The 16,519-nt window shown below is 33.4% G+C and overlaps 1 protein-coding gene across 1 annotated transcript; it reads left to right on the forward strand.

Annotated features, from left to right (window-relative positions):
- Positions 1 to 200: 200 nt before the first annotated feature.
- On the forward strand, positions 201 to 11,733 carry LOC106121622 (uncharacterized). Its single transcript, NM_001312394.1, is given in 2 exon segments — positions 201 to 221; positions 10,087 to 11,733. A coding segment is annotated over 1 exon segment (1,299 nt). The 5' UTR covers positions 201 to 221; positions 10,087 to 10,089; the 3' UTR covers positions 11,389 to 11,733.
- The last annotated feature ends 4,786 nt before the right edge of the window (positions 11,734 to 16,519 follow it).

The following is a 16,519-nucleotide window of genomic DNA, read 5'->3' on the forward strand; positions in this document are numbered from 1 at the left end:
TCATCGCATTATAACCAAATGACGTCTACATTTTTACCATAATCCCACCTTGAATAAGTGATTAAAATTACATAATTAGTACTAAGAACCTTACCTTCACTAGCAACATACGAAGTAACAGGTAAGTAGGGGGAGGTGCAGAATCGCTGCGTTTGCGCAGTAGTGACTTGGGAACATCGAATGCTAGTGCTGTGAAAGTGCCTTTATACTGTGACGCCACGGTAGGTTCATTTTGTGTGAAGTTACATCATTTTTAAATCGTGTTTTGTTACTATATTGTATAATATTTAAAATTAAAGTTTTACTATGACAAAAACTTGTTAAATTTATAAAAAAAATTTACAATTTTTTTAGGTATAGCGTGCAAATGTTCAAATAGAGTATTTACTATATAAATTGTGCGTAACATATCTTCTTGGGTATGCATATTAATTTCTTTATTATTGTGACTAATTTTGACAAATTTTTGTGCAAAATGAATTTAAACTCGACACTCCGAGATAATGTTTACGAGTACAGGTAGTCATTCGGAAATTTTATTTTTGTATTACTAATATTTAAAATATCTGTTTACCATTTAGAAGTATAAGTTATAAGTATAAATCAGCAATTTTTATTAAATTTTATTCATAAAGTATTTTCCAAGATTTTTTATTAAAAGAAATTTTTATTAAAAAAGTCTAAAAGGTTGTAGGAAATTCTTTCTTTAAACGTCCAATGACGCAATTATGTAATCAAGTAAGTAGTGCAAAAAGTTCGAAACAAAGAAAAAGGGAACAAAGGGAAATAAACTCGACTTCTTTCATTCGACAGCTCGTATATAAAAATCTAATTAATGCGGTTTTTTTTTGTAATAATTTTAACAATTAAATTTACATTTGCTTTTAATCTGGCTGTGGTAATCGGATTACATTATACAAAAACAATAATATTTTTTTTGTATATTAAATAAATTTCAATACGAACTGAAGATGAAATCGTATAATTTCATTATCAACGTGCATGTCATGTATTACATCAATATTAAAATATGATGTAATGAGAGCGTCGGTGGCTCAGGGGTCAAGCACTTCACTTGCAATCTGCAGGTCCTGGGTTCGAGTCCCAACATGTACCAATGTGTTTTTCGATTTCCGATTTTACATATGTACATTTATCCGACGTTCTTACGGTGAAGGAAAACATCGTGATGCAACCTGTACATATCTGAGAAGAAATTAAAAGATATGTGTGATGTCAACCAACCCGCATTTAGCCAGCGTGGTTGAATATGGCCTAATCACCCTTAACTTAGGGTAGGCTCCGAGCCCCTCGGTGAGGACGTATAGTGAGCTGATGATGATGATTGATTTAAATATAATCTACATTATCATTTGTTAAATGAAAAGATTTGTATTGTAAGTCTCATCAATATTCACGAGTCCTTGTTCCCTTAAAAAGTACAATCGGTTGCTTTGTTTTCCAATTAGATCATGCGACGACGTATTGTTTATGACGTCAGCGAACTTAACTCTCATCTTATTGCATACGGGTTGTCTATAAAATTAATTCTGTATTAACTAGCTATCGCCAGCGACTCCGTCCGCGCGAAATTTAATAACAACTTATTACTTATTAGTACTGTTCTTTAAGACTACGCTTTATGCTAAATTCGAGGTCTATTCAGCCGTTATGGAGATACCTTCAAACATACATGCATCCATCCAAACATTCGCATTTATAATATTAGAAAGATGTCTGTTTTTTTTTTTCATAATATAGAAGTATAGAAGTATCATAATTGATAGCAATCGTATTAACGGATTTCAAATAAATATTATGTAAATATCTGAGCCCAGCAAAGTATCTGCGGTTTCTCCGGTCTTGCAGATATCCATGGGCGTCGATGAACACCTCGGTGTTCCCCCTGCTCATTTGGAACTCAAAAAAAAGTTAAAAACAAATCATCATCATCGGCTCACTATACGTCCCCACCGAGGGTCTCGGAGCATACCCTAAGTTAAGGGTGATTAGGCCATAGTCAACCACGCTGGCCAAGTGCGGGTTGGTTGACTTCAAAAAACAAATAATTTCTTTAATTTTGAAAATAATAACGCACACTGAGTTTCATTAGCATGCAGACTATAAAGCCGTGCACAGACTGTGTTTAAGTATTAATGTATTTTAAAGCGACAATGAATTCGTTAGTAATACGAATGCACGTGTATTTAACGATCCTTTGCATTTGTGAGGCCGTTGATTAAGTCTTTAAATCTATAAATAGAACATTAATACCCCCATTATATTTGACATTCGTAGGTATTAATTAAAACAGTCAAACTTGTCCTAATTAATACGTTAATAAATCGTGTTTCATTGGTTTATGTTGATACTAGCCGTCAACCGTGAAATTAAAAAATAACTTTGTCAGTAGCCTATGTGTTCTTCCAGACTATGTTCTACGTCTATGCCAAATTTCAGCGTCTTGGAGTTCAGGAGATATCAAAAAAACATCTTTACAGTTGACATTTTGTCGCTATGCCTGTACTGAACGAATAGACAAATCGCGGCCACGATTCAATGTAGTGTGTACGGAGCAACGCGATTATCACAAATCATCCATACAATATCGAAAATGTTTTGACTATTTCCTTGTGTGCGGAAGGCCTAAAGGTACAGCACGGTGGAGATGTACGAAAGTAGTAACGTTGTAACGATGACTAATGTTACAATTTTAAAGACGTATCGATTACAAATGATGTTACCGTTGGGGTTAAAAATTGGGGGTAAAGTTTATTTGCGGAATAATTAGTAAATAATGCAACATTCGATACATAATTTGCTAACAAATAAGATTATTAAATACTTATTTTATTATCATAATGTAAATTTAAAAAAATGTAATGAAAAAATGATCTAAGTTCCACCTCGTTTTGTTTAAAAAAGTATGAACATAAGTTACAAAATAAGTACACGATATTTTATTTAAGCTTAGAATATAATAAAAATACATAAGTTATGAAAACATGAGCAGGTGTTTTCTAACAAAATATGGCATCCATCAAATAATATAAACAATATTCTTTGATGAATTCTTCATGCCATAGCAAAAGCTTATTTTTTTACTCACTAAATAACTTTTAAGAAACTTTATTATAGAAGCACGAACTAGTAATTCATTTCTCTAAAGTAATCGTCTATTTTCACGGAAAAAAGCGTGTAAAAAACATTTTTGAATGGTAACATATTTTTTACGTGTCATCATCAGCTCGTTATACGTCCCCACTCCCTCGGAGGCTACCCTAAGTTAGAGGCGACTAGGTCATAGTCAACCACGCTGGTCAAGTGTGGCTTGGTTGACTTTACACATATCTTTGAATTTCTTATCAGATACGTGCAGGTTGCATCACGATGTTTTCCTTCATCTTAACAACGTCGGATAAATGTACATATGTAAATGGTACATGGCGGGACTCGAACCCAGGATTTGCAGATTGCAAGTCAAGTGCTTAACGTACATATTGGCTGTGTAAATGACTATGTTAACTTCAAGATGAAAGCAGTAGGGTTCAGTTAATTTTTAAGTATACAGTCCATTTTTTTAATAAAGTAAAAAAATCCCGAAATCTCCGTACAATATGACAACAGTAATATTGTATTTATAATTAAATACGACAAGTTTGGCATAAATTAAATTAACTAAACACAAACCATTTCAAAACTTGATTTAACGCCTCGAACTTTAGAAGCATACGCTTTTCGCTATATCTATAAGTGTGGGTGTGTTTGCGTGTGTGCGTTAAATGTCAAGATTCATTGCCGAAATGCTGACGTCAAATTAAAGGGTCCCCAGTTCAAAGTTGTTAAATAAACAATACAACACAGATGTGTACAATTTCAAACTACGATGTGAAGCAAATTTAATTACTTACTATTTGCTTGACTGTTATACGCGTTTATTATTTAATTCTTGTAAATTTTACTCGATGATTTGAATTGTTTTTAGTAAAGCATCATGCAAAGTAAGACTTTAAGCGTCAATAGTCTAATGGTAAAGGGTACGGATTTCCAATCACGAGGTCGGGGGTTCGAACCCCGCCATTCGACTATTTTCGTAAACCATATCCTAGCACAAGCCTAGAGCTTAGTTGGAACGGTAAAAGCAAAATTAGTAAATGTAAAAAAAGAAATCTGCTAATATTAAAAAAAAAATAGTGTTTTAGTCTGATTATATTTTGTGGCCGTCACAATAAGAATTCCGGCATTTTACAATCGGAACAGACTTCGTATACACTAACTGTCAGGAAATTGGGAACTACACGATTAGAAACATCGAAAAACATGACTTAAGTTACTCCTACACATAACAGTACCTACCTATTTATTACCTTTTAGTAAAACTTCCGTTCAAATCTGTCCAGCCGTTTCGGATTACCCAGAAATGAGGATTTGCGAACATCAAGACAAAAATAAACTGTATATTCGTTGCAAGCAACGGAAACAATTACGCTCATTAATTCTATAGACAGATTAGATATTCTTAAATTATATGGACCCATTACATCCACGTAAAATTAATTCTCAGCCATGGCCGTATGTAATTTCATAACATTGTAGAAGACTCTACAACTAAAAAATGTTTATATTGAAATATTTTCATTAACATTGTGCATTGACGCTTTTCTTCGACAAGGTGTCGTAAACATAAATACAAAAGCGACAGTGTAAATGATTACTGCAAACGATCCATTGTAAATATAAGTAGAGACGAAATACAAACGTGCGAGTAGGCCTTTCACTTTCAATGGCGAGTTCGTTCGCATGGCCTTATATCACTTCGGTTGCTTGTTACCTACTACGGGTTTCCACTACCGAAACACATGTTTAAAAACATACTATCTGTGTTTTTTTAAACATTAAAAAACAGAGGTAATTTACTATAGTGATTAACATCACGAATTAAATATACTACAATGATGTTCGTGTAATATTCAAATATCAATAAGCTAAAACATAAGGGCCAGCAAAAAACTAACTTAATCAAACAATATTATAAATAAATAATTGGAATAAAATGAGCCTTAAATCTATGATATTAAATAAAATATTATAAACGAATAATTTACTAAAATATATTATTAAAAGGAGTCACTTTAGGCAAGGTTCCGAAGATACTGACAGCGTACCCCCTTTGAATAGCTATACTAATTCTTTGTCCGAGGTTGCCAGCTTAATAAATAAATTGACGTTTTTGACCTTCTTTCTACTGACCTAGCAAGACGTACGTGAAAAATAAAAGAAAAAAGTTGTCGGTTTTTTTTTAAATATTAAATGTTGCCATATACTAATGTTTTAGAGATTCGATAGTTTTCAATAAATAGGCTCAACAGCCACTAAACTGATTTACAGGTATAAAGCTGTGATCAAAATAATAATAATAATGAGATTTAATTTGAAATGACATAATATAGTATTATTACAAATTAATTAGTTGTTTTAAATGGTGATGTGTCATGTAGCTGAGTAGCCTCCTCCATTGGTAAGAATGCGAACTAATAATATAGATAGAATTACTGTTAGTAACAAAAGTTGACTATGGCCTTAACATCCCTATCTTAGGGTAGGCTCAGAACCCCTCAATGGAGCTGATGATAACATCAAAAGACGCGTTTATACTTAAACGCATTTATAAGATAAGTGGGATAAAGTCTTTCTATGTATTCCACCTTACTATCAATCGTGTGTCATATTTACTACGAATGTCACAGTAGTAAAAATATGTAGATCACAAACGCTTCACGGTAACGCCGATATGCGCTTTCTAAGTGCAGTTTCACTAAATCAAGATATCAAATCGCAACGAGTCGTGTCTGCACGCTTCGTCTACTCTAACGTAATTTGTAGACGATATTATGAATAGCCATATCATTAAATCTGCATTCCGAACACATATCATTGGCTTACTTTCTTATATCAGTTTACATAATAACTTGAATATTTTAAGAATGTATAGTATGACATTTTGTTTTGCTTATAACACTAAAAATAACTAGCGGATTTCTTTTAATTTTCAAGTCAAAAAAAAAAATCCCGATGGTCCAGGTATTTGGACTTACTAAAGAAAAGATACAAATATTGCTAGAATCCTTTCATGCTGTATTTTTTTTCTATATTGTATACTAGCTGTCGCCCGTGACTCCGTCCGCACGAAAATATAAAAAACTTAATTAGTAGCCCATGTGTTTTCCAAGCTATGTTCTACATCTGTGCCAAATTTCAGCGATATCCATGTGGTCGTTCTGGAGGTCCATCCATTCAAACATTCGCGTTCATAATGCTAGTAATAGTATTGGACTCTACATTTTGTTAATTTTACTGTAAATCTTAGATTTTATTTCTTGGAACTCTGCTTAGATAAGACGCTATTGTTTTTCATGTAATTTAAATTGTAAGTCAAGTCGCGAAACACTCAATTGTAAATGTTTTGCAAAGAGGACCGATAACTTGGTAACGAAGCCGGCGCGGTGTACCGATTACGCAACCGGCCAGGCGGTTTTATCTTTTATTGAATAACCAAATAAATTCTTCATTTCACTGTATAATTAAGCCACCAACTTTACGGCACAAAAGGAAAGTTACACAAACTAAATATTGACCCAAAAAGTTTCTCGAAATCTGGAAATGAATGAAACTCGCGTTGTTTAAAGGATATCGAAGGAAATTGAATGGGGGTGTATAAATTTTTGTAACTTCGTAAGCTTTCGTTCGAAGGAAGGGATCTTAGAAGTCATGATTGTTTTAATAATGTTCTTAAACTTTTTCTATTTCTTGACAATGTTCTTTGATTTGAGATGATTCTTTTGTATAATTTTCTTTTGGAAGCATTGTCTTTAAATTGTATTCAATTGAACTGAAGGCTATTTTCAATTCCTATTATAAATGTGAATGTTTGGATGGATGGATGTTTGAAGGTATCTCCAGAACGGCTGAACGGATCTCTATGAAATTTGACATATATATAGAACATAATCTGGAAGAACACGTAGGATACTAATTAAGTTTTTTTGAATGCCACTCGGACGGAGTAACGAGCGCCAGCAAGTCGCTAATCAAAATACTTTTTATTTAAAAAATTACTCCTTCATTTTTTTATCTGTATTTTTTATTATTAAATAAAAATATACTAACGCGTTGTTGTAGAATGAAAAGATCGATCCAATAAAATTGCCGTTAAGTTTATTTTTACTGCGATAACCAATTAAAGTTGTTCGCAACATGAGTGATTTGTATACGCTTGTTAGATATTTATAATAACATCGCGTTTTATAAATTACGAAAACGAGTTAAGTGTTAGAACTATAAGCATTTTATAACCCTTAACGCTCTTTTACACTATACAAATATTTGTTTTTGGTCTATATTAAGTTTAAAAACTACTAAATTTATTTCACCGATCAAGTTATTTATGGATCTTTGTATAAGTGACCTTGAACCAAACAATCGTACAAAACTATCTTCTTTTTATATCTTACTAATATTATAAAGGCTAATGTTCATATGGATGGATGGATGTTTGAAGATATTTCCGGAACGGCTTAATGGATTTTGATTAAATTTAGCACACATATAACATAGGCTGGAAGAACACATAGGCTACTTACTAAGTTTTTTAATTTCACGCGGAAAGAGTCGCGGGTAACAGCTAGTTAACGATAACTATAAGGATTTGTTTCATTCTATCGAAGCGTCAAACAGATAGACTCATTACACGACACCGAAATATTAATATATAACGAATTCTATGTCCCATTTTCGTATCCTTAAAGGCTACAGGCATTATATAATACTACGAAGCAGCAGAAGCTAGTAATATTATCCTCTAACAATACATTTTTTTTTATAACAGAAGGGGGCAAGTGAGCAGCGGGAACACCGAGGAACAAAATATAATCAATTTTTGGGATTACATAGAGGATAAACATACAAACATTATTTTTTATTTATATATCATCATCATCAGCTCACTATACGTCCCCGCCGCTAGGAGCCTACCCTAAGTTAGAGGTGATTAGGCCATAGTAAACCACGCGGGCCCAATGCGGGTTGATTGCCTTCACACATATCTTTAAATTACTTCGCAGATATGTGCAGGTTGGATCTCGAAGTTTTCCTTCAGCGTAAGAACGTCGGATAAATGTACATATGAAAATCGGAACTCAAAAACACATTGGTACATAGCGGGATTTGAACCCAGGACCTGCAGATTACAAGTCATGTGCTTTAACCCCTGAGCCACCGAAGCTCGACTATTTATATATAGATGGAGCGAAGCCGGTACACGTTTATCATCTTAAGACTGTTGAATGTTACAATTAAATATTCTGCGATGTAAATTGATTTACCAAACATCATATGGGAACTTGCTACGGTAAAGTTATCCAGTGCATGCTGGTTAATTTAGTTTGGTCGAAGTCAATAGCTTGCTGGAATTCGACACGCCTCAAAGTTTCATATAACATAATTTTCCAAGAAGTTTATGCTTAGTTACTAAATACTAACGTATTTGATTATTGGCCACTAAGACTTTTTTGGTTTTTATAGAACTCGACGAGTCGATGGCAATGGGCTTGTTAATACACTCTTTTTTTATGACCTCACAAAAAATTAAATAAATCGTCTTGGTTTATTGATTTTATTTTATAATACTGCGAGGAAGAAAACGAATGACTTTAAAAGGTAATAATAATAATTTCACACACATTCTCGTGAAAAACCTTCCTGTTGGTCTTCTAGGAATTTATTACTTACTACCCGTGCATTATAACATCATACCTAGATCAATAACTTTTCAGGGCTGTACAATAATAGTCCATCACCGGCGACTGAGGGCTGCCTCCCCCCTAGAGGGAGCTGCCTCGGCAGCTGGCGCTGACAGGGCCGCGAATGAGAGCGAAAGCGTGCCCGTGGTCCTTCCCGATGCGTTGGAGGAACAGAGGGGTTTAGTGGGTATGCCTCCGCTATGGAGGAGAATCCCACATAACTACCGCGTCCCCCGAGTATGCATAAAGCATTCCTCTCTGGTAGAAAAAAAAAGGGAAGGAGTGTACCATAAATATAACATATGTTTTATAAAACAGCTAAGTTTAAATGTACAAAGTTATAACGTCGATGAGTCAAAAGTTAATTTCACAATCATAGAGAGTATTGAATTTTAACTTCATTGTTTACCATAATTTATTCAATTTTGGCACACTTATTGTACAATACGTTAATGGAAGACAATAGGTACTGAAAAGTTTATCAATTTATGTCATCTTAATTATGACACACTTGCGATCGCCCCCTACTCCGTTCGTGCGGAATTAAAAAAAAACATTAGTAGCCTATGTGTTCTTTCAGGCTATGTTCTACATCTATGCCAAATTTCAACGAGATCCTTTCAGCCGTTCCGGAGATACCTTCAAACAAACAACCATCAATCCATCTAAACATTCTAATTTATAATATTCGTAAGAAGTAAGATATGCAAAATCAATGGACGTTTTTAGAAACATACGCAATCGTAGTAGTGCCGACCCTCCGTAGGTAAAAGGATCGGTTGATGTTGACATACGCAATTGACAATAAACATTGGAAATAACAGATATCAGTGACAAATAACCTTTATACAAACAATGTCTTTGTTACTAAATGCGTAGTATTGCAGTGCTATAGATATTCCGACAAATGAACGGACATTCAAGTAATATATGCGCAATACCGTATAGTTAATAATTCGAGTGTCCAATATAAGCAATAATTTAGCGTACAAACTGCGTAAGGATGCAGTATCTCTTAGCTTTAACAACGATTTAGTTGAAAATATTTTTAGACTCCAACTAGCTGTGCCTACGTCTGCGCGCATAAAAAAAACTTAATTTGTAGCCTATGTGTTCTTTCAGGCTATGTCTACATCTATGCTAAATTTCATGTAGCCGTACTGGAGATTAATTCAAACAAACATTAATCCATCCATCCAAACATTTGAATTTATAATATTAGTAAGATAATACCATTGATAATAAAGCTGCGAACAGACATTTAACAATTTATTTCTCTTTATTGCAGAAAATGAAGTTAATCTTCCTCTTCGTGGTACTGATCTACAGCAACATATCGCAAGGAGCGGTGGACGTAGAAAAAACGGTGAAACAAGTAGAGAGTATATTAAAAACCAATACCCTATTACCAAGACTAACACGAGATGAAATATTACAACTACTTAATGATTTAAGAGATGAAGATGCGAAAAACACTATACAACTAAGTAAAATGGAAAACGAAGAAAGTAAACACCAAGAAATTACAACACAAACTCAGGTGTTAAATATAACAACTTTGCCACCAGCAGATGTAACAACTGTTGAAAGTACAACTAAAAGTGGTAGCACCAAACTAGCAGTAGTCCTCCCATATACCCCTCGTGATGGATCATCGTTACAAGAATTATATACAAGACCACCTCGTGTTGAAATTGTACAAGAACCTAAGGTAACAAAGAGACCACCAACTACACCAAAGTCTGCAGAAAACACCAAGGCGAACAATTTAAACGACATCTTCAAACAAGATTTCCCAGCGGAGTTACAAGCATTTCTAAAAGCGCATGGTTTGGAAGGAAAACCAGGCCAAGACAATTTTTTGTTGCCCCTAGATGGTTTTAAACCTTTACCACCTCCAGCCAAGGTCGTGGATGGATCTATTGAATTACCTGAAAGTATATTGCTAGCTTATGACTTGATATCACCATCAGATACCAAATCTACTTCAACTAAAACTAGTGTTGCTTCTCAAACTAATTTCTTATATGATCCGTTACCACCACAATATCCATTCGAATTAGAAACATCGCCATCTGAAATAAAGGATACAATATTCCCTTATGATATGCCAAAACCTAGAAAGCCGAAAGCAGTCACCGCAACGCCAAACTACGAGCCTATAGATTATGATTCAGTGAAAGTTATACCGCTAAACAAGGGTCCAAGTCCGATAGATGATGAAAAAATCATTTTTAACTTAGAACAAAATAAAAGGCAGACTAATGAAAGTACGAATAACAAAGATTCTGCCAATGATATAATTACTACAGAAGTGGCAACTACTGTAGCAAGTGAGTTTAAAGATGCTGTACCCGCGGCAGATAATGACCAGGGTGCATCGATTTCTGATCTAGAAGATTCTTTTGGAGGTGCAGCACCTGAGGTACCAGGAGATTCAGTATTACCACCACCACGAAAAAATGGATTTTATTGGATGTTAGATTGGAATAGTTTTCTTGAAGTAGGCGATGGTGATTCGAAAGTCAACATTCGTTTTGAACCAAAATTAGGAGATCCACAAATGTTTTTACCAGTAAATGTTCCTTGATATACTTTCAAATACATTAGAACATCTGAGTAGTTGTCTAGTCTGATCTGGTTTAAGTAATTCCACAGCTTTCTCTAGACTATTTTATATTCTACTCCAAAGGTTACTGCCATATTCATTGACAAATGAAATAGAAATATACTTGAAATAATATATATAAATATATCTTTACAACAAACAGCAAAATAGATCTTGTATATAAAACAAATTAGAAATAAGACTTAGAAATAAACGTTCATTCATGTGGTTGGTAAACTATTAGTAAATTTAGAATAGGTTATAGTGTACCAAAAAAATTTTTGTAAAATTTGTATTTTATAAATTAAATAATATACAAATTAAAAAGGTTTTCCTTTTCTTGTCAATTTTAAATTAACACCAGAAAACGAAGACATAACAAAGATCATACATATCACGTTATTTCCTGTAATCTCTCCAATTTAAAAAACAAGTCAGTCTACCATATTGGTTTAATACCACAAGACCCTTAATTCCTACCCAATTACTGACTTAAAAATAAGTACTAAATTAATAAACTAATACTCAATTTGTGTTTCTAAACTAATTCAATCAATAATCCTATTTGAGTATCTTATAGCAACAGCAAGAAAGTACAGTTAATGTTATAGTTCAATAAATTTGTCGCAACAAGCTGTGTCACTTCGTTGCTAAACTAAGGCAAGTTTGTGTTGCAACTTGCAGGTATTTGTTTCACTTAGCTTCACAAAAAGGTAATTGTTACTTTATACTTTGTAGGTTTTCGTTGTACGTACAGTCAGCTGCAAAAATGGGGTAGCAGACATGATATTCAATGATACGTTATTTTTGCATACCATGGATGCTTTGTTATGATTTACGCTATGTCGGTAACTATAATTATGGGCACCTTGAATGAACTCAGATATTTGACGATGTATTTGTGGAGAGTGGATGTATCTATTAATATGACATTTTTTGTTGTACTTATATATTTGAATATCGTGTCTGCTACGGTATTTCTGCTACGACATTTCTGCAGCTGACTGTACACGGTCTTAGAACTTGATATTGTTAACGTTATACCACCAAGTTATTCTTTTAATTAGGAGTTTTCTGAGGTTATTTTCAGCATCTGTTATCTGAATTTTTTCACAGCTTTTCAGGAAAAGTTTAGAAATTATAATTTAAAATTAGAAGCAACTACCTATATCTCCGGGAATAGGGTAACATTGCGAGGTTTTTGAAGGCACGAGATATCTTCCTGGAGACTTGTGAAAGCTCAGTGCAGAAGTTTCCGATGTGTTCTATTGAAGTCGCACTTGATGTTGGCCACCGAGAGGGTTTTAGTGAATAGGAATCCCACATATCGCTGCATTTCTTCTAAATGGCAGGATCTTAATAAGACCCCCCTCCGATAAAAACTTAGGAGTCTAGTTTTGGAATTTTGGACTCATTGGACATCTATCCGTGTTTTATCGCATTTTATTTGCGAAGTTAATATTTGCTTTTCGATTCAGTTCAAACTAAATGCACTTCAGGCATGCGAATACCAAATCAATACGTGTTAATAAATGAAAACGTAAATATGTATGTAAATTTTGTTTTAACATTTTAGATGTATTCATTGTGAATAATTGTCGACGCGTCACGTAATGCAAATGAGGTACGAATGTCATTTAAAGGGATGTTTAATATTTAAAAATATATATTCAGTATTGGAGTAAATTAGTATTCAGTTATGCAATTTTATTGTATTGCTATTAAAAACTGTAGGTCTTGTGCATTATTTTTTTACAATTTGAATGTTTTTGTCTTTTGTGTGGTCGTGGTATTTCACCGGGCGAGCAGGACCAATTCGTGCGAAGTTGTTAAAGCGGGCTCTACCACTGTTTAATTAAAAATTAAATTATTAAATTTAGCACAATTTAAGGAATAATATAATAAGTCAAAAACAGATATGATTCCATGGAGAATGTGTTATATAATGTTACAGTTTCTAATATATAATTACATAAAGGGCTACAACACTGCGCTCCTGACGTGGTGGGATACGCCACGTTCTTTTCTCGCGTTCTAACAACTTCAAACTCACAATATGAAAGACATAATATAAAGGAATATGCACAAAGAGTATGCGATACTGGGGTGGAGAATCATAATCGCTACGTTTTCTAAAGAGCACACCTTCAAAGGTAGAAAAACATCTTTTGATTACTCAAAAACAAGTTTATGCTAAAGGCAACTTACCTACTTTCCCTTGCTCTTGACTCATTATTTTCTTTCTTATGCCTTCTTTTGTATATGCCTGGAAACTAGAATGGTAATGTTTCTTTTAAACTTGCTTATTAAATTTCTTCTTCAATGCTACAAACAATTTGCTTCTTTTTTTTCAAGAAACAAAACTATCTCATGATTGACTTAAACCCTAATACACAAGGCAATGTAATTTTTCAAAACCGTGCAATTTTAGTTGCGTCTTACGCAACACAATGTCATAGAGGTTTGTATAAATGGACCTAACAGTAATGTTCCATTGATTTTTTCACAAAACAACTGAAATAAGAAATGTAATAGCGTAATGGTCAAATGTATAAAAATTGACGTTCCTTTATTTGCTATTGTTCTGTTATTTGTTGCATTCCTGCGCATTTTTTTCTTTTCGCCCCCCATCTTCTTTCTATATAAATATCTACTTAGTAGCCAGTACGTCTTTGACAGTATTCAAACTCCTTTGCTACCAAAGAGGTAAAATACGTATAATTTCATAACACACACATACTTAAATATTTACTAGTCCATAACATGACAGAGTATTGTAATATCCGTAGGAATATTAAATCATAATTTTCATAATATGTAATTTTGATTTACCCTTACGAGATATATTTGCCTTGGGAGAAATCTTTACACGTCCCGATCTTTTCCGCAAATTGCGCTTAATTAATTCCGTAATATAATATTATCTTAAGCTGTAATATTGTACTGCGTGTTAGAATTATGACTTAATTGGCAATTACATTTTGAGTAGTGTCTGCGGGAAGATAGAACAAGTTTGAAGCTAATCTGATACAGCGAAGTCTCGCGAGAATCCATCGGAAGTTAAGCGTGTAACTGACGTGGAGTAATCAAAGTTTTAGATTTAGTCCTCGTTAGCATATATTTAAATTGAACAGGGTTTGCTTTTCAAATTAAAAAGATTTAAAATCAAACGATGACTCTCCTGATTTACTCCTCATCTCTATTATACAGCGAAGTCTATTGAAGTGCAAAATTTAAATAAAATAAAAAACTTTTGTAGATTGCTAAAAACTTATTACAAATAAATGCTATTATTTTTCAACAGGCGCTATTCAGTTTTCAATAAAATAGTTAAATTTATGCAAAGAACTAATTTAATCATAATATTCAAGCGTAGCAATGAACTTTACCTCTTTTATAATAACATTTCAATATTAATTCCTTATAAGAGCCATAGTGAAGACGTTGAATGTAAGGCGCGTAATTTCGGATCCCTTTTGTTTCTATAATGAATTTGAAATTCAAATTTTAATCACGAAAAGCATTGAAATGATATCTTCTACTTTGACTCCGAAAATGTCAACAGGGTGGAATATAAATTGAAGAGTCAACAGTCTCAATGTACAAAATTAGTAAAATCTATTACGTTAAAATATTGTGATTACTATATTATTCATGAATTTGTTCATATACTTAAAAGTATGATTTAAATTAATTGAAGTTACATATTCAAACTGTTAAAGATCTTTTTATATCATCAGCCGACTACACGTCCCCACTGAGGAGCGCAGAGCCTAGCCTAAGTTAGGGGTGACTAGGCGATAGTCGGCACGCTGGCCTAATGCGAGTTGGATGACTTCACACATATCTTTGAATATCTTCTCAGATATGTCCAGGTTGCATCACGATGTTTTCCTTCGCCGTAAGAACTTAAATTAATGTACATATGTAAATCGAAAATCGAAAACCACAATGGTACAAGACGGAATTCGAACCCAGGACCTTATCTTTTAAAGATAAGGTTGTGTTAAAAAAGCTATAAAAATTTAGGAAAATCATATTTTACAAAACATAGTATGTCGTTTACTCTAGTCGCTCTAAGACAATATTGCGGACTCGCTTGTTACCCACATAATATATGACCCAGCGTCGCCTGCCAACTAACACATACTATGCAGTATATATCTTACATGAAACAAAGCTCTAGGGTTCGTTAAACAATTTGATTAATAAAAATAATCTTACTTATATTATAAATGCGAATGTTTGGATAGATAGATGGATGTTTGTTTGAAGGTATCTCCTCTCTCCAGAACGATTGTATGGATCTCGCTGAAATTTGGCATAGATGTAGAACATAGTCCGGAAGAAGACATGGCTATTAATTTAGTTTTTGTTTAATTTTCCATAGACTGATTCGCGGGCGTCAGTTAGTATAAATATAACTATTACAGCACAATTAGTTCGTGTATTTTGCAATGTTTTCATTAAAAAAAAAATGTTGAACGAAATTTTTTTGTAATATGCTGAAACACGAAAATGTAAATTGTTTATAAAAACAGTATGCTACCAAAGGTTTATAATTTAATAAATGTTCTGTATCGGTCGAGCGATCATAGGAAATTCAATTAAGCGACCACAAACCGGCGTAGTCCATTATTTGGTACGTTATCCAAAATATACACTTTTAAAACCGAATTAATACGAATCAGTACAACAGTAATGCAATTTTATTCTAAGAGAAAATATTTATTTGTTTCAGATCAACTTTAAAATAGATAAAATATTTTTTATTCTTGATACTAATGTAAAGGGTATCTGTGAGATAGTGGTTTATAGTTTTAGATATCTTAAATGCAATGTATTTAATTTTTACTGTTATAAAGAAAATCCGACATTGTGCCGGTGTATCGGCGCAACACTATCCTGATTAAAAGATCAACGTTTATGTCCCCTCACTAATCACTTTGACACTTGAATTGGTAACGAAATTCTCCCCAAATGATTCTAACTAATAATATCTAAAATTATTTATCTATGCATCAACCCAAATTATGTCATAGTAACTTGACTTACTATTCCTTTAACTAAGGGAACGTACCCATACTACGTGACCCGTTTAGGGGGGGGGGGG

The sequence above is a fragment of the Papilio xuthus genome, unplaced genomic scaffold, assembly GCF_000836235.2.
Source record: "Papilio xuthus unplaced genomic scaffold, Pxut_1.1 DF826938.1, whole genome shotgun sequence".
In the NCBI taxonomy this organism is placed as follows: domain Eukaryota; kingdom Metazoa; phylum Arthropoda; class Insecta; order Lepidoptera; family Papilionidae; genus Papilio; species Papilio xuthus.